At 43.3% G+C, this 23,277-nt stretch overlaps 1 protein-coding gene across 5 annotated transcripts in view; it reads right to left on the reverse strand.

Moving 5' to 3' along the window:
- The window catches only part of epha7 (eph receptor A7), a 101,287-nt gene extending 83,218 nt beyond the window's left edge, over window positions 1-18,069 (reverse strand). For all 5 annotated transcript variants that reach the window (XM_061051285.1, XM_061051283.1, XM_061051284.1 and 2 more), the window contains exons 1-3: window positions 17,895-18,069; window positions 16,276-16,340; window positions 15,038-15,707 (exon numbers count right to left, since the gene is read on the reverse strand). In XM_061051285.1, coding sequence (XP_060907268.1) covers window positions 15,038-15,707; window positions 16,276-16,340; window positions 17,895-17,988 — 829 coding nt within the window. In that variant the 5' untranslated portion in view covers window positions 17,989-18,069. The remainder of the gene's footprint in view (window positions 1-15,037; window positions 15,708-16,275; window positions 16,341-17,894) is intronic.
- Between the last annotated feature and the right edge of the window lie 5,208 nt (window positions 18,070-23,277).

The following is a 23,277-nucleotide window of genomic DNA, read 5'->3' on the forward strand; positions in this document are numbered from 1 at the left end:
GCCGGTTCCCCATCCGCCCCCCTCCCCCCTCCCCCCTCTTCTCTGACTGCCCTCCCGTCCAGCCTGATTATGTGTTAAATCCGCCCATGTGTCGAGATGGATGTGGAAAGAATGCGTGCTGAGCGGAGCCGAGCGGGGCTGTTGGAGACCCGGAGAGAGCAGCCTGGAGATAGCACCCCATTAGAGTGATAAAGAGGCAGAGGGAGGAGAGCAGCCGACAGGACCAACATGCAGGCCCTGCCGCTGATGAATGCCAGGTGGAACGGGTCAAGCCCGATAAAGGAAACAGTTTATTTTCTTATTTCAAAAAAACACCAGAGCTTTCTGTAAAACGCCAGCCACGGTCCGGCCTCTCCGATATGAAAATGTCTTTATAAACATCAGCTCTAAACACAGGCCTGGTACAATGGGGAGCCGGTCCCTGTGGTTTATACAAGTGTGTCTTTCCCTTTGTCTGCACGCATCTCACATCCAATGCTGAGCCGGTCTACAATGCAATCCTCTGATCGGCCGTGGATATCCATTGAAATCATCCTTTATCTATTTTCTATATTCAGATTACAGAGAGATTACAGAGAGCCTCGCTTTGCTACACAAACATGTTTTTCCTTCTGGTTAATTTCCTGAAGAGGCCCATGTGGCAAGTGGTCCAAAGCTACAGACAAAAGATGTTTGGTGAACCTTGACTTCAGAATATTTTATCTCTGATGTTTTTCCTACAAATGTTTTTTTGCCATGTCACAAAAAGAGGCCAAACTCCTCCAATGGGAGGCTGGATTACCAACCATGCAGAGTATAGGGGCCCCCCAGGAAGCCCTGGGTTAACTGTGTGTCCACTGGTTTGTGCTTCTTTGGGAAAATGCACCTCAAACGCTCAAGAGTGATGTCTTAAAGAACATTTACAGGGTTATGTGACAAACAAGTATCAGGACCTGTAATCAATAAGTGTTTCTAAATGTTTTATGGCTGCATGAAGTCAACTGTCTTCATCAGCCTTGGGGCTCCAGATAGAGTAGTGGTTATGACAAGATGTGCAGAGGCAATAGTCTTCGTCGCAGTGGCCGTAGGTTGGAATCCAACCTTAACCCTCTGCTGCGTGTCATCACCCACTCCACTCTTTCCCCCTAACGTTTCATGTCTCTCTTCATCTGTCCTATCCAATAAAGACAAAAACAGCCAAGAAGAAGGCTCCACAGTTTGTTATAAACCCATTCTTTATTGAGTAATCAAAGCAACATTATGGAGGAATTTAGTTTGGTTTGGTGCTTTGGCGCCCACCAAAGGTCCTCCAGGCGGGTGGGCCAGTTTCAATCTGACCTGTGGCTCCTGCATGTCTTTCCCCACTCTCTCTCTCCCTGATTTCTGGCTTTGTCCACTGTCCTACAGTATCTCTCTAATAAAGATTAAAAAAGGACCCAAATAAACCTTTACAAACTAGTTCGATTTCTGTTTGGCTTCAGGTTTGCTTCTTTTAGTTAGAAGGTGTTATCAGAGCCAAATCATCCTCAGAGGTTTCCTCTACTCCAAAACAAATGCACCGGTTTAAGAATTTGGTGAGGCCCCCTAACAACATCCAGTGTGTGATAGCCCTGATATCTTCTGCATTTCTTAATAAATGACTATCATGCGGTTTTCACATATTTAACCTGTGACCAGGTGTGGACTTTTTTGTTGTTGGAAGCATTGGAATATGAGACACAATGCCCAGACAAGAGTGGGTGGAGATGATGATGCACAGTAGCTCTTTTTTTTTTTTTTTGTCTCTCCTTGGCAGGTGAGTCTGCCCACGCTCAAATGGGAAACACTGTCTGGACACAAGGAGTCATAGAGCTGATTTCTAATTAAGATCTACCTGTTTAAAGATTTTATAATGTGACCAAACATTTTTTAAATGGTAAATGGACTTGAGCTTGTGTAGCAGTTTTCTAGCCTTCTGACTACTCAAAGCGCTTTTACACCGCAGGTCACACCTACACATTCACACACTGATGGTAGAGACTGCTGAGTAAAGAGACCATCAGTATTAACTCATCCATTCATACACATTTATACACTGCCAACAAAGCAGCTGGAACAAATAGGGGTCAAGTGTCTTGCCCAAGGATACGTCAAACATGTGGCTGCAGGAGCTGGGTATAGAACGGCCGACCTTCTGTTTGAGAGACGACCGACTCTACTAACTGAGCCTCAGCTGCTCCCCTTTAGCACGTACAGATTCTTGGATACCTTGCACCGCTGTATGGACACATATGAAAACATGCCAAACCACTTCTACCTTTTAAAAAACAATGGAAATGTCTCCCTCAAATGCATCTGATTGTTTCTCTCATGCTGCAATTCCCTGTAAATACTGCCATAAACATTCTCTGTCAGCTGGTTCAGAAATGCCCCGTGTCGAGCTGGATGCTCAGACAACCATGAAATGCTATTTTTAAAAAAAACTCCTGCTTTATGTGTTTCAGTTTTTACTTTCAGGGCATACGATTAGGACCATGACCGTGCGTTACGACTGTAGAGAAGGATGTCAATAGCTCACACGGAGCTTATTTCTTATGCATTAACATAGCCCGCAGCCTCTGTGTGTGCTGCTCTGATTAGATGTGACTTATGTTCTTTGGCTCAATAAATAGTCGGCCTCGGTGTGGACATTCATCAGACTCTGTTTACCGCCTTTTTATGCATACTGAACTGTGGGCTGCATCTCTTTTATGGACTAAAGCCTGTGGTGTTTTCCTCTGCAATATATGAGGCAGTACATCTTGTGAGTTATTTCAAGAGCAACACGGGCTGGGGAAGAAGAAAAAAAATCGGAGCCGTGCGTATTTCTTCTACTTGAAGAGCTAGAGGACGGCTCAATTGATCTCACAGGTGATGTGTGGACTTCTGCAGCTTGCTGAACTTTTACAGAAATCAAGAGAACAGATATGAGTTATTTATGAAGCTCACTGCAGAGAATGCCAACATTTGGTCTATTATTATATTACGCAAAGACTTCTCGCGGCTCCGTCTTCTGTTTGGTTCTAAACATGTTTTTTTTATCTGATCACAGGAGCAACAAAGTAGGCAGCAGGTGTTTTTTCGATTTTTCTCCCTGAAAAGCACTCTGAATCTTTTTTTTTTGCCTTCAATAAAGGAAGAGATGCTCAGCTGTTGGTTTTTTTTTTCCCTAGCCTGCAGACATGTTAATCTACCACCTATGAGAGGCGAGGCGCCTAAACCAGCTCTGGGAAACTGTGGCACATCACACAAAGGAAAGGAAAAGAGCTGCAGAAAATCTCTTCATGGGACGGAGGTAGAGTTTCAATGTCAAATTCCCTTTCAAACGAGTTCATTTGGAAGGTCCCGACACCTCCCGCGGGCTTTGAAAGACAGAGGGACTCTAGGACATCGCTGCGAGAAGTCAGTTTAAAATAAGCTACTGATACAAAAGTTTAACACAGTTAAAGACGCCGATGTCAAACTGTGCTGGATCCTCCCTTCACCCCTCACTTACTCCGAAGGGCTCAGTCTGGCTGCTGCTGAACTCCACACATGCAGACAACCGAGCCATTCATCCGAGGTACCTGTGCTTAGCGGGAGATAAGTAGCTTTTCCACGAGAAACAAAGAGAAGATTAGCATTCCCTTACACTGTGTTGGAGGGCACGCAGCTTTGCCCTCTGAGCAGAGTGAAAACCCAAAGGAAGTGCCTGCTCGGTTTGTTCACAGCAAAGATCAAAGCCAGACACTGATTAAGTTATATTAAATATTTTAAGCTAACATCCTCACTGCAGAGCTGAAAGTAAGGCTGCAGCCAGGCCAAGAAGTGAAACCCTAAAGTGGCAAAAAAACAGCAAACTAATGAATACTTATCAGGCACAAGTTAAAGGTGCATTCCAGTATTTTTTTTACCCTCATATTTAAGAGTCTAAATGACTTATAGGTACCAGTTTATGGTCCAGCCTGCAGACTAAAGTCTTAATCTTTAATGGACAATGCAATTGAAGTATGTCCACTTAATGTCCTTGGTTTTGCCACTGACACTCCGGTTGTTATTCTTAATGCCTGACAACATTAAAGGAAGAGAGAGATGCTTTTAAAGAAAAGGCTGTCCCATATTCTCCTCATGTCCACCTTTCATGTTGTCAAGCCTGTGAAACTTGTAGCACAGCTTTGCAGCTCAATAAACTCCTTATTTATCTGATACTGGTGACAGTAAAAACCCTAATTTCAGCTTCTGCCTGAAACGGTTAAATTCAGCGGAACAAGCCGTTTAGCACCCTCTGCAGACTTATCCTGGCATTACTCCATCATACGTCATGATCTGAAACCTTGCCCACGTTTAGTTTTAGCATCCAGTATTGTATTTGACATATCAAATAAAATAACTGTTTTTGTCTATGGATACTGTTTAAAGTTTAAAAACAGTTACCAAATTCCTCTTTAAGATTAGCATCACATACTGTGAAATATATGTTGTGTTATAAGTCATCCTGTATCCATGTTTGTTTCATCAATATGTATTATTATTCAAAGAAGCACAGAGAAGTAGCAGAAGAAGTTATATGATCTTCTTGAAGACGACAGCGTCAGTAGAGTCACTGCTCAAAGAGAAACAAATCTCAGAACACCTGTTTCTCTTTCAGCTCTCTCGCTGATTAACTGGAGGGTTAAAATGAAGGACATTTTAAGATTAAATCCATTACACAAGTGAATTTACAGCCTCTCACTCTGCCTGAGCCGGAGCTGGATGTGGAGCGTGCACACAGTCCTCCTCAGAGGTCCCTGCTTCCTTAAGCTATCATGGGGAGTGAGCTTTTTGAAATGGATTCTCAGTGACATGGAAAATGTCCCTACCTAATCGCCTTTTGTTTAGTTCATTTAACTCACATGGAAACAGGAGAGAAGGCCCTTGAGGCCGGCCAGGCGGCTACCTTTAATGGTTGAAGTGGTCAGCTCTAAATGGGGGGGGGGCTGTCGCTGAAAGAGGCTGCAGACGAGGGGAGGACTCTGCATTCTGGGGATGAAAGCACAGGGTCCAAAGGTCTGAGCGACCCAAAGCCCCCTGCAGCCCGAGCAAAATCAGCACTGAAAATGTCCCCAGTCAGCAACACAGCATTATCTCTGAATTGTGCCAATGCCTGCCAACCTTCCTGACCCAGCCCAGCCCCCGTCGGTCTCAGTCCAACCCCCCCACCCCAAACAGTCCCCTGGCAGAACAGAGAGAAAAGGAACAATGTCGAACCAGCCGCTGCGCACCAGCCTCCCCTGACACACAAACAGACCAGCTTTCAGATGGCCATGAGTGACTGTGCAGTGACTAGGCATTTTGTGCTATTTTCTGACTTTCTATGGACAAAACAAAATGCGAGAAGTGTAGAAAAAAATCACTTTCACATTTTGATCATTAGAATTAGCATTACTAGACTCACTAAGGTGTTTGTTCACTCGCTCTGGTTGTACAAAGCTCGGATACATCCTAGTGCTGTGTGATGAAATCACCTCGAAACTGATGTTTCTCTCTTGATTTGATAAATCTAAAATGTATATCACACAACAGAAACAAACGAGAGACAACACCAAAACAGCCTGCAGTGTTTAGAACTCAAGCTAGGCTAACATTTCAACTACTTGAACGTTTTACTTCATATAATCATCTACTTTTAGATATATGTTGTTCATGCAATCAAGTTTGTGATTTTGTTAACACATTTATTCACCCGTCATGTGAAGGCTATGAGAGAAACAAGCAGAGCTAAAGTTAACTGCAGCTCAGCTCTCAGCCCCTGAAGCCCATTTGAAAAAACATGCATTTTTTAACCAGTTTGATCATTGGCTCTGTTTGTGTTAAAGACGAGGAGACTACTAAGGATAGTTCATCTCTTGATGCAAACCCACAGAAACCATGAATACTGAAGAACTCCAAGCCTTAAGTGAGATAACACTGTTCGCTGCAGCTCAGCACCCAGACCCTTAAGCCGATCTGAGAAACAGACTGTGTGAAACTACTTTATTCAGTTTTGTGAAAAATAAAGTGTTTCATCATTTACACTGTTTGTTTTAAAGAGGGGACGACTGCTGAGGATCACTCAGCTCATGATAGAAACCTAGAGATTCATGAACACGGCAGAACTTGAAGCCTAAAAAGTGAGCTCACAGCTCAGCTCTCAGCCCCTCCTAATGTCCAGTTCACCAAAGAGAATCGAAAAAAAAACCCCACTGACTTTAACATGAAATTGTTTTATTCACGCTTTCTACCAGTTACTCAAAAAACAGCCTTTAAAATAATTTGTTAGACAGCTTTAATTATTGCTGCTACTAAACTACACTGCTGCAAACCCCAGCCTATATGCCCTGTGTTTCACAAAGCTGTCTTCGTTTTAACAACTTTAAAAAATCTAAAGCTGAACTTCCTCCTACAACACCATCCAAAGAATACTTTGACTTTTGCTTCCTCTGCTCTGTTGGGGAAAAAAAGTGTGAAGTTATGTAATCAGTTATTGATTCTCCTCTTAGAGAAAGATTGAGGAGCAGAGCCAGTGGTCTGAAGCCTCCCAGAGGAGCAGCTTCACTGACAACAGGGCCCGAGACCCCGGGCTCGCTCACATATCACTTTCACCCTCCTGCCACGGGGACACAACACAGAACGCCAAAGACATTGTCTTCTGACATGGAGTTCGCCTGTCTGATCACATCCCTCTCACGCAGTCAGCAGGCAAGCAATTACAAAAAAGACATCTGCGCCACAGTTTGGATAGCTAAAAAGGGCGAAAGCTTCAAGTTACAAACGGCATGGAAGTGGGGGATCGATGGAGATGTCTGAACCTGTTAGTGCAAGTGGAGATGAGGGCCGCCGCACCGCGGGGAGGGCTCTTTTGTCATGCAGCGAGAGGGGGCCGGAGAGGTGACTCTGCTGGCGATCAGGGGTCAACTGCTGCGATCATCCATCTTCTGTCTTGACAGTGTCCTGTCAGCCGGGTCGCTCATGTTACTAAACACAACAGGCCGGCCTCCATTGTGGCGCTGCGCTCATCTGCAGCCATGTGTAAATGAAGTTAATATTCACTGACCTCCTGCACGGCCAAAAGCAGACCCCGGTATCACCTTGGAAATAACGCTATCTGACGCAGAGTCGTGGAGGTCTCCCTTTTTTAAGGGACCCTCTCCCTCAGCATGTCTTTGTGTGTGCGTGAGAATGAGGCCGTTTACTCTGATTCTGTCTATTCACAGGATGCAACGTAGGGTCTCAAAATTGGACTGGCAGGTCAAATTCCAAGACCTGGATACTGATAAGTCATCACTCCGTGTGGTTTTTTTCTTGCTTGACTTGAAATGGCAGTTCCTTTTATCTTAAATTGAAAGCTTTCTCCTCAGAGTCTTACCTCAAGCTAAACGCTCAAACGAAAAAGTTAATATTCCTGAAATGCAATCAACGTACCCCGCCGAGAAATATCAAAATCAGTGGTCAATAAGTCGGCTTTAAGGTCACACAAGGAACGAGGGAAAAACTTGGTCATGTCTATAATTCATTATAAGCAATCCTGTGCCCTTATATGCCGCTTTAAAAAGGTTTGTAATACATGTTCAATCGAGGTAGGTGGACATGGGCAAGTCACACAGCACGTTATCACCATCATGACATTAGAAGGTAAGGAACGCTTATTTAGAACTGTTCTAACGTGTCAGAGTATAAATTCAAAGGATCTGAATTAAAATATATGTCCAGGACTTTAATCATAAGCATGACTTTGTGAGGTTTAAGTAAAGTTACATCACTGTTTTAAAGGTGTGAAATAAAACTTAACTTATACATTTTAAACTGAGAAGAGAGCGAGTCGTCTGAGTTAGTCTGGAAATGAAACAAATGGGATGCCTGGATGTGAAGCCGATATGAATAAATGGATCCAAAACAAGACCGGGGGGTCGAGTGTTAAGGGTCAAATACGGTTACTCGTAATTGTAAAATATCTCCAATGAATTTTGTGTTTAATGGTCCCGACAGTGTGTGCGAGCCTTCAACAGTGGAGTGGACGGAGCCTTCCCATCAGCTGCTTGATATTCATGTATGCGTGAAGCTTATCAGCAGAGGTGAGAGACAAACCCATTACTAGAGACTGGACACTCGCAGCCTTGTGTCCCGCTTTAAGCTCAGTGCACGGTGCAGAGTTTGTGTTTGACATTATATTTAGTGTTTCATTTGATATTTTTCTGGGGTGCCGCAAGTCTAGCAGTTAGTACGCCCCCCATGTACAGAGGCTATAGTCCTCAAAGAGGGCGGACGGGTTCAAATTTCTGACTCTATCCACTCTCCTATCTCTAAAATAAAGGCCTAAAAAGCCTTTCTTTAAGTGCCTTATTCCACTGTAACTTTCCCTCTGTTGATCTAAAACTGCCTTTTTTTTTATAGGGCCTCTTTTTTGAGCTCATTTTAATGAATGAATGAAATGAATAGTTTGTAAACAGAGGCTAAAATAAGAGTTTTAACAGATGTAGAAGAAGATAAATATGGACTTTTTTTTCCAGAGAGCTGGCCAATCAGAAGAAAGTGACTATGTGGGGAGGCGGGGCCTTAAAGAGACAGCAGCTAAAACTAACTGTTTCAGGCAGAGGCTGAAATGAGGGTTTTTACTGACACCAGTATCAGATAAATAATGAGTTTATTGAGCTGCTAATCAGGCAAAGCTGCTCTAAAGGTTTCACAGACTGACGGCGTGAAAGGTGAACATGAGGAGAACACGGGGCCTTTAATAATTGTGTCAATTATTTTTAAAATGTCCTCTTTTGATGTGTTGTGTGAAGCACTTTGAGACGCCTTTTGCAGCCGTCTTTCCCTCACTGTGTTACCTCTGAATCTGGAGCAGACAATAACCTTTGTTTTAGTTGTCATTTCAGTTTCAGTGTAAGAGCTGGTGCAGCAGTTCATATGAATGTAACGTCGAGACAAATATTTACCCTTGTGAATGAGCCCCCCCACCCCCACGGTGAATGTTTTTGTCTGTAAAAAGAGGCATTTGTATTTAATGTGACGTGTTGACAGGGCAGCCGGATCCCACAGAAAAGAGCTGCTGCTGCACCAGCTCGAGCCAGTGTATCCCAGGAAACTACTTCCTCCTCCTCCCACTCGCTCTTACTTTATCGTCTCATTTAGATGTGTATATTTAAGAGGGGGCACTGCATGTGGAGGGAAAAATAAATAGACTTTATTACAGCTTGCCAAATGTTCAACATTCTACCTTCTTTTTTTGTTTTATCCACTGAGGATGTGACAGCGGTTCAGTCTCTACAAATGAGAGGGAATTAGAGGGGAGCGCTGCAGAAACGTACAGCGATATCTTTTGTTCTTGACGACAGCTTCCCCTGAAATCTAACACCCTCTCTCTTGGCTTTTTTTTTTTTTTTGTTGAGTTATTTGAACAACTATTGTTCTCTTGTCTGCAAAAAAAACGTACTATGAAAACATTGTTTCTTTGTTTTATCCACCTACTTACAGCAAATAAAGAGCAGAGGAGCTATTTTCAGAGATATTTAAAGGGACAGTCCGCTCACAATTTCTCATTTTTAACATAAAAAAAAAATCCCAATAGTTTGGATAATATTCTCAGTGGGTAGCTGTTCATGATGACCCGGATTTTAAGTTTGCAAAATGTCAATGAGTAAGAGCTGATCTACTCCAACATCTTGTAATGCCTTTTCTTGTTGCCTGAATAAAAAGTTTAAAACCCAAATTCACAAATCGTACGTCTGTATGAGGCAGAAAGCAACAACTCTTTCCATCACACAACCCTGAACCAGAAGACATTTGACTTTTTTTTATCTGTGATATATGAATCCTCCCCATGTGATACATTTAAGGACAACGTTTTAAAGTATTGGTAGAACCATCCCGAGCAGAAAGAACAACATCTGTGTGTCTGCGGCTACCTGCCAGGGCCTCCACAACAAACAGGAAAAGCCCCGAGCTGTGGAAGAATGCGACCATTCACAGGAAGCCGACAGAGGTGCTGACAGGACGAGCTCCCATCCATCACCAATTTATTTCAATCGTGAGTGATTTAGGTCCATTTGGGTCTCCTGTGGATTCAGCACACACCTGTCATTTGCATAATTAAGCACTGCGGCGGCGGTACAGACGGCCATTTGGTGCATTAGACTCACACCTTATCAATCAGGGGGAGCATCACGACGAATGAGGACCTCCTGACTGCTGGCTTCCTGGCTCCATTTGAAATGCTAAGTGCAGCTTTTCCTGCAGGCCGGGCTGCCCGGGCCGCCTGGTGGCTTCCATACATGTTAGCTGTCGTGCTTGATCCCTGAATGTTTCCCCCCGGGGGGCTCAATCATCAATCAGTCTCCAACTAACTTCTGTCCAACTCCCTGACAGTGGAGATGGATGGAGCAGGCGTCTACAGGATGCTGTATCCTCTCATTAATTCTCTTGTTAGCATGCACCGATAGCAGCCAGATACGGACGTGTTTTTATCCAGCAGATAGGGGCCTCTCGTCCCCGTCTCTGGGCGAGGGTCAACAGTTAATCATTTCTCAGGCTTGGTTACTTAGTACCACAATGATGTGATGTGTCAAAATGGGACAACATGCATTCCCTGGATTGAGCCAAACAAAGACGGCAGTGTCCTCCCACAAGGGCCCTCTCTCTGTCCAAACGACTCTGCGGCTCCGCTGCAACCGGCAGCCAGCGCCGAACAAGACCAGCGGATGAATGGGCGCTATTTTCAACAACACGCACCGCTCGCTAAAATGAAGGCCCCGCGCAGGCTGCGGGGACACTTCAACTGGCCTTTTTCAACACCCATTACACTGAGAGCAGTGAACGCAGCGGGCGGAGAAGAAGAGTGACATTTACTGCCACAGATTGCCACACAAAGAGTTAAAGAGAGACACGGGGGAGGAGGGGAGGAGGGGAGGAGAGGAGGGGGGGTGTAGGGGTGAGAGACAAGGGGTCCCTCTTTGCTGACGGTGATGAATGAGTGGATCACAACACATTTGGGGAGGAGGCCTTCGCATCCACAGAGGGGGCTCCTCAAATGACATGACTGACAGCTCCGCTCACGCTCGCCCGCTCCACCTGCAGCCCGCCCTCCGGCTGGGGGTTTTACTCGGCGGCCATGTTGTAACCGTAGCACGGCTGCACTTACTAAAATAGGCCAGTAAAGACTTGTGTTAAGGAGCAGTATGCGTCAACAGAAGCGCCTGTCTGATCACTCAACAGTCTGTAACCCTTCTGCCTCCACAACTTTCCCATGTCAGAATGTCGGACGACGAGTCCAGCCGGTGAACTGTTTTTCTATTTAAACACACGGGGGGATCAAATCCACATGGAAACAGCTTCCAACAGCCACATAATGGTTTTTTTTCAAAGTTTAAAAAATCTTTTCAAACAAAGGAATCTGATTTTTTCCAGGACTTGAGAATCAAAATCAAAAACATTGTTTGTCATTCCTACAAATGTAGCTATCGCCGTTTTGATTGGATACAGGAAGTCCACTTTTTTTACTCTGTTTCGTTTTAATGTGAAAGTTTTCCTAAAACGATAATTTTCCTAAACAGTAATAAATGACCCCACTTACATAACGCTTCATATCATAAGTCATTCACTCGTTACACCGCCCATATGTTTGCAGGACTTTTGAAACTTTCCCCCGTCCTTGTGATTCAAAATAGAAAAAAAAGCCTTCACACATCCACTTCATCAGACAGGTGCGTAGGAGAGCAACGTGTCCATCAAACACCTAAAGGTAAACTCCAACACACTGTCGAACTTCAAATAAACATCTATGTGCAACGTTTCGGTACTAGACCTTCATCAAGCAAAAAGATTGTAAAAATGACCGGGACATCTAAATAGGAAGTGTCTACAAGCCTGCAACCAATCATCATGACGCCAGCTCTGAATCATCAAATCGCCCCCCTAAAAGAGTGAAGAGAGTGAACTATTATGTGTAAACGTCTCTGTAATTCCTCCGCTCTTTGAAACGGCGCTCTTTCAGTCCCTCCTCCACTTTTGGATGTTCTTCTATGAGCTACAATAGTTCTACACAGTACCATTTATAAAACCATGACATCATTTCTCCGCCTCTTTAGCTTCAAAGTAAGTACAAGTCTGCTGCAATATCACAGGCTCAGTGCTGCTCTGGGTGGGGCTGGTAGATTGGGGGGAGGTGGGGGGGGGGGGGGGGGGGGGGGTGTCACACGATTAGAGATGTGGGTTAGATTACCGTGTGACACAAAGTCACAAGCAGTTGAGTTATAGTTTCAAAACACACCATGACACGACTCATTGAAACTCCACCAAGTAGTTTTTAATGACCAAACCAAAAAAAATAAAAGAGCTGGACAAAAGTCTCTAGACGTTTATTATCAATGTCGTTTATCTAAATTTATTTTAGCGTCATTCAAATACAGTTAAAAAACCTTTAACTGTCAGTGAAGTGGTTTCAGTTAGCATCCGAACCCCGCTCATACACGGTTAGATGGACTGTGGACAACAAGAGCACAGCGCCTCCTGTGCTTCAAAGAGCTCATGGAATAACTATCATTATTATTTATTGGACAGGACAGTGGATAGAGTAGGACATTTAGGAGGCGTTAGTCCTCAAACCACAGGCCGGACATGAACCAGGGCCGCCCGCTTGGAGGATTACAGCCTCCTAAACGGGGAGCGACCTAACCACAAGGTCATCTGCGCCCCAATGGTGCTTTTATTGTGAAATACTAGTAGCACTGTTGGGTGGTATAACAAAACCAAAAAGTTTCTATTGTTTGTCTTTTCTTTTTTTTAATACAGACGTGTGTAATTCAGAGTTTTCTACGTCATCATGGCCTCTTAAGAAGTCAAATCTATTGAAGAGACAGAAAGCTGATGTTTGTGTTGATTTGTCTATAATACCGGTGTTATAGTTTAAACGGTGACCATGTTAACTGGTGTCCTTTAGTCTGTGGTTATTGTAGTTACAACAGATGTTGAAGATGGAAAATGTTTTAACACATGACACTTTGTTTAGGTTTTTTATTGTAATGTCAAAAATACAGATCATATGTGTTGTAACTACGACAACCACATATGCATTCGGCTGAAAAGTCACCAGTTAACGCGGTCACTCTTCAAACCATAACACCGGTTAATTTTAGCTTCAGTTAATTACTGACCAAAATGAACCGACAGACTGCTGTCGAAGGTAACGTCTTTATTAAGGGATTAGGGAAGTTTAATTTTCTGTCAGATAACACCATTGAAAGTTGGCCACTTGTATGAAAAGAAAAAAAAAGAGAGTCTGAAGGAAAACGTCCGTTTGACCATTTGGGACGAGAACATTTTGAGCAGTTTTGTTTGAAGGATAAAGAAGCCGTTCTTCTTGAGTTGCAGCATCGCCACCAGACCCCATTATATAAAGACGTTCTTTTACACCAACACAGGATCCTCTGAGGGTCCAAATGCCAGAGCTTCACATTTATACCGGTCACAGCCGCTTGGACTCATTGCTCTGCTGTTCGGCTGATAGAAATACTTTGAATAGCTTTTAGATTGTGCTGAGGGGGGAAACTACTGAATGGACAATTTAATGTCAGAGGAGCTTGCTGGAAGAAGTGCTGATGGTGCACCGTGATTCTCATTTTATTTAGATTAACTACCCCTTAATACAAAGGCTTCTCATGCCTCGGTGGAGATAAAGCTCATAAAGGTGCCGTGTCAGGGCTGGAGTTTGATCCACACACACATTAAAGGAGGCTTCTTGTTCGGGCTTTAAACAACCTGAGGGTCGCGTCGCTGCTGCTGCCTGGATCTGCTTTTTTTTTAAGACGACACCTGAACACAGTAATTAATAGAAGGATGCAACAGTGTGACACATAATAAGAAAAGGAGGCTGCCGCTTGTCGTGCATGCTCCGCTCTCCCAGTGGAAATAAACGGAGAGTTTCCTTTTCACCACGGGGCACAACTGGATCTTACATCTCTGCATATTAAAATGACAAGGACAATATAAAAAGGAGCTCGATGGGGTTGAATCAGCGATCGCCCGCTAACATTAGAGATGTAGCACAACTGAGCTGCTCTAAATTACAACGGCCTTAATATGTTTCATTAACACACCTCCCCTCTGTGGGGGTCTCTGATGGAGGACGCTCATTTGTCCTTAGATACATTCCTTTTAGTTATTACTGGCTGCTGCTCCTCATAAGCTGCTTACTATGAGGTTACCCAAAAAAAAAAAAAAGAAGGTTTGGCTGACGGGGCAGGCCACTTAAGTTCCCTGACCTGAGTCAAACCCTTTTAATCCATACTGATTTTTATCTTTCAAGTCAGGCAGCCACTGAAAGTAATCCTCTGATCGTCGCAGTGACAGAAAGCAGGTTATTGTTAAGTGTAGCGGCACGATCCGGCACCACAACGCTGCAGAAGAAAAAAAGAGAAAAGAAAAGAAACAGCCACAGCGAGGGTGTGTTTGCCCTTCCTGTTAGGGCTCCTTCATAAATATCCTGAGGCCTAAATGCCACAGCGCGGCAGCTATTTGTTTCCCCTCCCCGTCAGGGTCACTCGGCCAGGGGGGAAAGAGAGAAAGAGAGAGAGTGATACTGAAAGACGGTCTGGACTTCCTCTAAAACCCGAGTCTTCTTCTGCTGATTGTGTTGGCTCAGCCTGAACGAGAAGTGAAATCAAGCTGAGGAGCTAAACTCCAGTTATTATTTAATCCCAGTGTCAACACAATCAAGGCTATAAATTAAGAGCCTTGTAATCAATTAACGCTGAATCCAATTATTACTCTGGGGATGTTTGGCCTCAATACTTTATCCTTCTTTGCTGCCGTCAGATCGGCCGCTTTTAAGCCCATTTGCCAACAGAACTCCAGCCAGATACGCCTAAATTATCCTTCACCCGCTTTGCATAATCAAATCACAAATAGTCCTTTCCCTGGCACACCTTTTGTCATGTTTATTAGAGGATGCACCCAACTGATTTCTGACACTATGGGAATGACTTCTAAAACTGTGCAGCGCTCTGATCGTAACAGAAATTATTATTATTTTTTTTTAAACGGTACTCACGTTCACACGCATCTCCCTTCTGATGGAATCCAGCTCTGCATATACATTTCCCAATAGGCACCAGCCACTCCCCTTCGGCGCTGCAGTGCATCTTGGGGGAGTTGTCGGCCTCCTCCTCGGCGTCGCTCACGCACGTGCCCTCGACCTCCACCAGCGAGGAGAACTCCGACCCCGTCACGGTGTCCGGGAACGTGGCCAGGTTCTCGATGATGGACCAGCACTTTTTGTAATACACTTTGACAGAGACCAGGGCGATGCACGCCCCGACATCCTGGAAGGCCAGGTAGAAGCCCCGCCTGGACAGGGGGCCAATTATGCGCACTTCAGTATTCAGCTTCATCTTCCTCTCGCCCAGGTCGCCCTGAGTGAAGCTCTCGTCCGCCGCTATCGTGTCAATCTTAACATACTGGTTCTCCCGTAAGCTCCTGCCCATCTCTGAGTCCGTCTCCTGGTAGTACAGGTTGAACGTCTCCTTGCACGTGCCCACCACTCCGGGTAGGCTGTTACAATCCCTCAGAGTGAACTTCAGCTCCACAAAAATTCTCTGGGCATTGCCCTTCTCTATCCAGTTAGTCCGAAGCCAGTTGTTCTGATTGGGCTCCATGACTTGGCAAACCTGGTATGTGCGAATGGGTGTGTAGTTCTCGTCCAAGCCGCTGATCTCTTCCCACTGAAAGGAAGGGGAAGACATTTGTACAGAGTGCATCCATTAGGAGAGCGGCACCATGTTTGGATTTACACCCTCAGAGCCCATCCAACAGAAAGGTAATGATTGGTAATAAAAGCGGAGGTGATTACTCTGCAGTGAAAATGACAGAGGTGTATGAAATATGGAGGAAGATTAGCGGGAGGCATTTTTATATCACAAATCTTTAAAGATGGATCGTGCTCAGTTTATCTGCTCCCGCTCACATTATTTATTTAAAAAGTTTGCCTGCTTCTTTTTTTTTTTTTAATCAGAGCAGCAAGTTGGAAGAGGTTTGCTTAAGGCCTTTGTGCTCTGAATGTCAAAAGCTCGGGGAGTTAAGCAGCAGAAAAAAAACAACCTCCAACAATCTTTATTCTGATCATGAGCAGGGATTTATAAGCTGCTGGTGTCCTTGTGTGTATGTTTTATTCCCTCCTCCTTTAAATGAAGTTATTCCTGTCACAGAGCAGAGATAGGCTGCAAGATATATATTTATATTAATGTGGGGTACATCAGTGTTCAGGGCGATGCAGAGATTGTGCAGACTTACCCCATTGGGAGGATAGGAGATCCACTCCAGTTCTGTCTGCTGTGCCTTGGAGTCCAGCAGAATCACTAGTGACAGGAAACCGAGAGGCAGGTGGTTAAATCTCACCGGGTGCACGCGGCAGGGTATTTTTGATAGGCCACACATTGATATCTATAGCGCATACACCCGTGACCTAATTTCTAGCAGCAGCAGCTAAAGCAGGAAAAAAAAAACATTCAATAAGACTATACACACTGCAGCAGACAGGTCCTGGTGCCTGCGGGGAACTTTCAGGGAGAGCAATGAAGACACTGACAGTGCGCACAAAGAGGGAATCAAGGGATCATTACGCATTAGATTCATTCAATTAGACATTTGAACGATGAAATGTGGCTTTATTTTACACCTTAGTTTATCAGAACTCGTCTTTGAAATGGAATTTCCTGCGTTAAGGTCAACGCAGCGGCTGCTTCCATCCCGACGCACGTAATACTGTACCCAACATGCGCTAAAACTAAGACATATTTTCAGCTCAGAACGGCCCAACAAGCGGCTTGTTTGCAGATTTAATCTGAGGAGGAGGATTTTGTCAAAAGCTACCTGTTTTTATGTTCTGGAGGTGTGCGGGGAAGAGAGCGCAAAGCGGCACCGCGGCGGCTTTCATAAAAATGAAGTTGTTTCAATTGTGTAGGCCTATTTAATATCAGCAGACAGCTCAATCGGCATGAGAGGAGAAAGGGGGGGGGGGGGGGGCAGCAGCCAGGACGCGCCACCGTGAAATATAAAATATGCTCTAGGTTATGTCCTAGAGATATGGAGGTCTGCGAAACCCCGCATATCATCACCGAGGATTTACATTTCATAGAAGCTGTGACACCCGGACAGCGCGCTCCGTTATTACACTGTAGTTTAAATCCACACATTTGTCTGTTTTACGCATCGCATAATTTATTTAATTAATCCAGAATCTGCTCAATTAAAAGTGACATTTTTCAGCCATTAGGGATTTTTTTTTTTAATTCTCCTTTAATTTGGCTGTTTTATAGACTAGATGTTGCCAACTTGAGCGTCTGATGCAGTTTACGTATCCGCATCAGTCTGTCGGATTTTCCATCAAAGAAACAGGAGCACACAGGACTGTTAAGAGCCGCTGAGGCCACTTACAGGAGGAAATAACCTCCGAGACTGCGTCCACATACACGGCTCCCTCACTTTCCAGCGAGGCGAGCCCGCCTGCTGGGACGATCGATCCGCTGACATTACCTAGTTTTCATCGTGACACATTGTTATTCTTTACCGAGCAGGTTAGTTACGCAGATAGCGCATTGGCAGTGGAGTTCAATATAAAAAAAAAAACAGCTCCTGCGTCTAATCCGCGTTCTGTCGCCTTTAACTGCCGTGCGTAAAAACGCCGAGAGGTCGCTCGCACACAGCCCGGGAGCAGCGCTGTCATCCCCGGCACACCAGCCTCGAGTGACCGCGGTGTGGATACACCAAAAAAAAAATCCACCTCTTCGGTAAATTGTATTTAACAGGAAAATCGTAAAAGCTTTGCGCAGGGTTTGGACACCTCTCCATGAATTCTGGAGGATATCTTCCAAATGCGACGGGATGGAGCAGTCCAAACTTTAAGAACTTACCTTCCTTCGCATTCTGTGCTTCCCCGCTGTCTACAAAACAGCATAAATGAAGGCAAAATGTAATCCACAGACACGAGAGAGACCTGGAGAGCATGGTAGCAGCCGCGGATTTCACTGTAGACCGTAACTCGCTTTGCCACCGTCTCGCGTGCTTCCCATTGACGACACTAAACCGGCTCTATGTACAACAATCCGCTGGTCCACCACTCAAATAGCGTCTGCTGCCGCTGGGAGGAGACTGTGGCTGCGGGGATGTCAATCAAGCAGACGGGCGGAGGGATCGTCCAATCGTGACGCGGAGGGGGACGGGTCGAGAACAAACGGGGCCAATAGGCGCGCGGAGGAGGGCGAGGGTTTTGAGGGGAATGCACGGCGGAGGAAATGTTGTCACAACTTGGTTTTAAAGATATTTTTGGTCATCTTCAGGAGAAATGGGTGAGGGATGCTCTACAAACACACACACACACTGCAGAATGTGTGACTTCGAGACCGAGAGGATTCTGGGTGATGAAGAAAAGCTCGTCTGAAAATCATTTCAATGTGTTTCTATTTGTTCCTTTTGTGTCAGATTTAAACTTTTTTAAATGAAAAAATATACATTTTTGTTTTTGCTCTTACACCCACATTCTCATTTATCTTTTTTTAACACAAGAATCCATAATTTAAAACAAAACCTTGTTTTTTTGGCAGAGTATTTTTAAATACAAGGTGTTTTTTTCTTTGGAGTAGAACAAGTGAGACAAAGAATAAAACTAGAGAGCACATACAAATGATTTATCCTTCTGTTTCCTATCATTTAAAATAAAAAAAATATACAATATATAATTTCTAGAGGAGGAAAGGGGCCAAATTAAGAAAAATAAAGTCTCCTAACTCAGTAATTTGGATTTATTGAGCAAGAAGAAATGCATTTTACAAATTCAGTCGTGCATTAGAAGAAAACATAAACTCATAATATATTGAGATGTCGGCGTTGTAAAAAGTGACAACTCAAATATATATATATATTTATCAAATGTGTCAATGGTGTCCCTGATCCTCTTCTCAGTCTATAAACTATTTCAAATTGCTTTTTATTATAGTAATTAGCTAAATATGGCAATGAATGAATGAATGAAAGACTTTTTTCAAAACAAAAAATTTAAAAAAGAGAATAAAAACAAAAGTAACAGTGACCAAAAAGGAATAGGTAGAAGTGAAACCTGTATATCCCTACTCCCCCTTTCTCACTTTTCTTTGATTAGTTAGATATTATTCAAACTAAAGTTCACATTTATTCACAACTTATATACAATTGTACCCCCAGTTTGTTTTCCACCTAAAATAAATAACAATCTCAGTGTATTTACAGTGTTAATATCCACCAATCAGTGTTACAAAACAAACACGTGAAGGACTAAAAGATATTTTCCTCTTCCATGTACCCGTCACAAACATCTGTTTTGTGTATTTTTATTAAAGGACAGCACGGTGTGTTCAGAGAAGATTTTGTCCTCAGAGCGTGCAGTAGCTACTTTATACAAAGTCCACACAACGATCCAGTGTGAGTTAAAGTGACATTAAGTAACTGGATCGTCGTCGTGTCACGGGGGGGGGGGGGGGGGGGGGGGGGGGGGGGCTTATTGATGAGGCTGGCGGCAGACGTGAACAAACTCTTGTTGTGTCGTGATGTTTGGAGTCCTGCGGGGCCTCTAAAAGTGTTTTTGTTCTGGACGGGATGAGACGGCATAATCTTATCTGCCCGCAGGCTCCCGGAGGTGTCAGGGTCCAGACATTTCTGTCTCTTGTAAGGATTAGTGACATTTTCTGTTGTTTTATTTTTTACCCCCCTTTGTCTATTTATTTATTTTTACTGACTCATAAAAAAACTCCCAAACTCTTGATGCAAAGTGAATTACTTCCTGGGTCATCAGCGTCACAATAGAATTCAAGACATAACACAATGACATGACAATATGACACAAATGATTGAATCTGATACGATGCGGTATGATATGAATTGATATGATATAATATGGTACACTAATGTACAATATGATACAATTTGATGCAATGCGATACAATAAGGTATGACATGACACATTACAATACGGTAGTGTAACATAATGACACAATACAATCTAATACAATAGGGTCATAAACTGTAAATATTAATGGAAGAAGCCTGAGTGATGTCACCCATCTGTTACTGCAGGGGTCTCTGGAGGCTCATCAGCAGCAGCCGCCATGATGGAAATCCTGTCTCAGCCTAACTTTCAGTCAACCTAACTACAGGCTGAGAGCTGGAGCTGAGGCGGGATTTAAGACTCTTGATGAACCGTTATCCACCTGTCAATCAGGTCAGACACACATCTAACTATGGATAACACGTATCGTTCATGAAATCTAAATGGAGCTGTTTAAAAAAAATAATAATCACCCCCCGTACAGTATGTGCCCATGAGGACAATAACTAAATCAGACCCGTTTTGTTTTTAGTACCAGGCTGTAAACATGTTAATTTCTTCATGTTAACAGCTTTCTTTGAATGGGTGTGTATGTGACCTCCAGGGTTCCTGAAGCCAGCCTCAAGTGGACACTTGCTGAACTGCAGGACTTTGCACTTCCACATTAGATTCATTTTTCAAGACCGGAGGTTGATGCTTGAATAGAGTACAACATGACATGATACAATGTGACACAGTAAGACACAATATACTTTTGTTTTTAAGGTTAAATGTGACTAAAGATGATACACACATTTATCTCCGATGTTGTGTGGTGTATAAAAAAAACAACCTTTAAAGCAGAAGCACATATTCATCATGACCAAAGTTAGGAATACTGTAAATGATCCAGACTGCAGTTGTTTCACAAAATACACAAGTGACAATAGACCACCATGAAGCCGCTGTACGGACCCTGCAGCCTTAAGACACATGATATGAACTGAAATGTTGACGCGGATCTAAATATTAAGGGAGGATTGGTGTCGTTCAAACACAGAGCAGATGGAATTACAGAAAGAAGCTGAATATCTCAGGCAATAAAAAAAAAACACAAAGACAAAGTCAGATGAAGCAGTAAAAGCGTTTCAGACAAAGAGTGTTTCCCATCCGTCTCCTGGAATCTAATTTGTGAAAGCGTCTTTAAATGTCGGAGCCAAATATAGTATCGGATGGCGAGACGTTAAACGTTGTTTTTTTTAATCTGGGGAAGGTCACCTTAAGTGAGGGAAAGTCCCACTGAGGGCGGGCTTGGACACGACAGACCTGACGCATTACTGCTCGGCTGCTCCGGAGACTCTTAATGTAAAGACGGAACCATCAGGGGGTCTTTAAAAAAGAAACAAACAAAGATAAACATGAGGTAAAACAACAACACAATTAAAAAGCATAAAGTTAATTCCCCCACTTTCTTGGATGACTTGGCGTATCACTTAAAAATGAAAGCACAAAGCGGCGCTCGTTATCCCGTCATACATGCAGCTTTTGTTGCAGGTCACTAATTAATCTCCATTACTTCCCAACAAGCAAAACAGCTGTAATTATGGCCGACAAATATTGATTAATAAACGGAGTACATAGGAACGGACAGAAGCAGACAAGGACTCACTTCAAGGTTTATTTACCTCTGCTTTTTTCTCTCTCTCTGTTTGTTTGTTCGGCCTGTTTATTATGCAAATGACAGCTAATCCGTTTTGCCCTTGGTACACAGTCGAGTCCTGCATGGTAGTGTATAACTGATGACTGTTGAATTAATCTGGATTAATGTTACCTTTATCGTAAAGTGTCTGCCTGACACCGGTCTGTCAGTGTGAGGGACAGGAGCACAAACACACACACACACACACACACACACACACACACACACACACACACACACACACACACACACACACAGGTTGGTTAAATTGGTTTTCAATCAACAACAACTGAATATTCATGTGTATGTGTTTGTCCCCGTCAGCTGGGTCCAAACACACAGAGACGTCGTCCTCTTTGAAATGTGTTTATCAAAAGGGAAAGACCAAGATGATCAAGATGAAGCACAACTAACGCAGAATATTCAACGTAATCTACTGGCTTGTGACCCCAACTCCGGGGAGCCCAAACATCCAAAAACACATCCAGCTTTTTATTAAAACGATTATTTTATCAACCATGTGATAGTTTCCTTCTACCGAATGCAAGTAATCATTTATTTTAGAACACAGGATACTGCAGGTATAATTGTGGACAGAGGCAGAGAGGCCGGGATGAGATTTGTGCACATAGGGAGGATTATTTTGTCTCAGTGTCTGATGTGTACAGTCAGGTGAGAGTATATTTATAGACTGGAAGTTTAATGCTGGACACATGAAGCATGGACGACAGACAGGCCGAGATACTGCAAGTTTGTTTGTAGCTTATTTAATGCAGAATGATTCAATATATTTTATTTTTATCATTCATTCCTGAATATATTTCAGGGGACTCCATTTGAATTCCATTGTACAATATTTGGGGTCGGGACCCCAAGGTAGGGAAAGCCTGACTTAGACAGTGGTGAAAAAAGTCACACAAAAAATATTTTTTTGTTGTTAAAGGTTTATTTTTGTTTAAGTTTGAGATGATTTATTGGCATAAATGTTAACAACCCGTTGATCGCAAAACAAAATCAGCAGTAATAAAACCTAAATTACATTTAACATTATTTTTATATCTTAACTTATAAATGTATAAATAAAAATATATGCAAAGATACATTCAATTGATTAAAATCAATTGTAATAAAATTACTAAAATAACAAAATTAAGTAAACTAACTAACTTAAAAGTCTAAAACTGCTAACGATTTATGGGCTTTTTATGCTTTTATTGGAGAGACAGGACAGTAGATAGAGTCAGAAATCAGAGAGAGAGCGAGAGGGAGAGAGACAGAGAGAGAGGAATGACATGAGGGAAAAGAGCCACAGGTCGGAGTCGAACCTTGGCAGCCCGCTCAGAGGACCAAAGCCTATACGTACATGGTGAGACGCACTAACCCCTAAGCTACCGGCGACTCACTAAAACCTATCTTAAGCCGTTATCTCATCATATGCACCCCTGAAAATGTCTAGAAAAATGTAACAGAGTTAGTTGTTCACATTTCCCTCACAGCGGGACACTATCCTTGTTCCTGGTGTTTCTAAAACTATAAGCCTCATTTGACAGATTTTAGGCTCTAAACCAGTCGTTCTCTCCAGGTCACTCAGGGCCCACCACCAACTCCTTCATGAAAAATCGAAAACCAGAATTTCTGAGATTTTTTCAACCAATCAGATTGATTAAATGAAATTAGTTTGAACCTCAAAACGGTACAAAATGTGTCACAGATCAACAAAACAAACAAGCTGCACAAAGCGCCTCACAGACTTTTTGAT

This window comes from Labrus mixtus, chromosome 12 (genome assembly GCF_963584025.1).
Source record: "Labrus mixtus chromosome 12, fLabMix1.1, whole genome shotgun sequence".
Classification (NCBI taxonomy): Eukaryota; Metazoa; Chordata; class Actinopteri; order Labriformes; family Labridae; genus Labrus; species Labrus mixtus.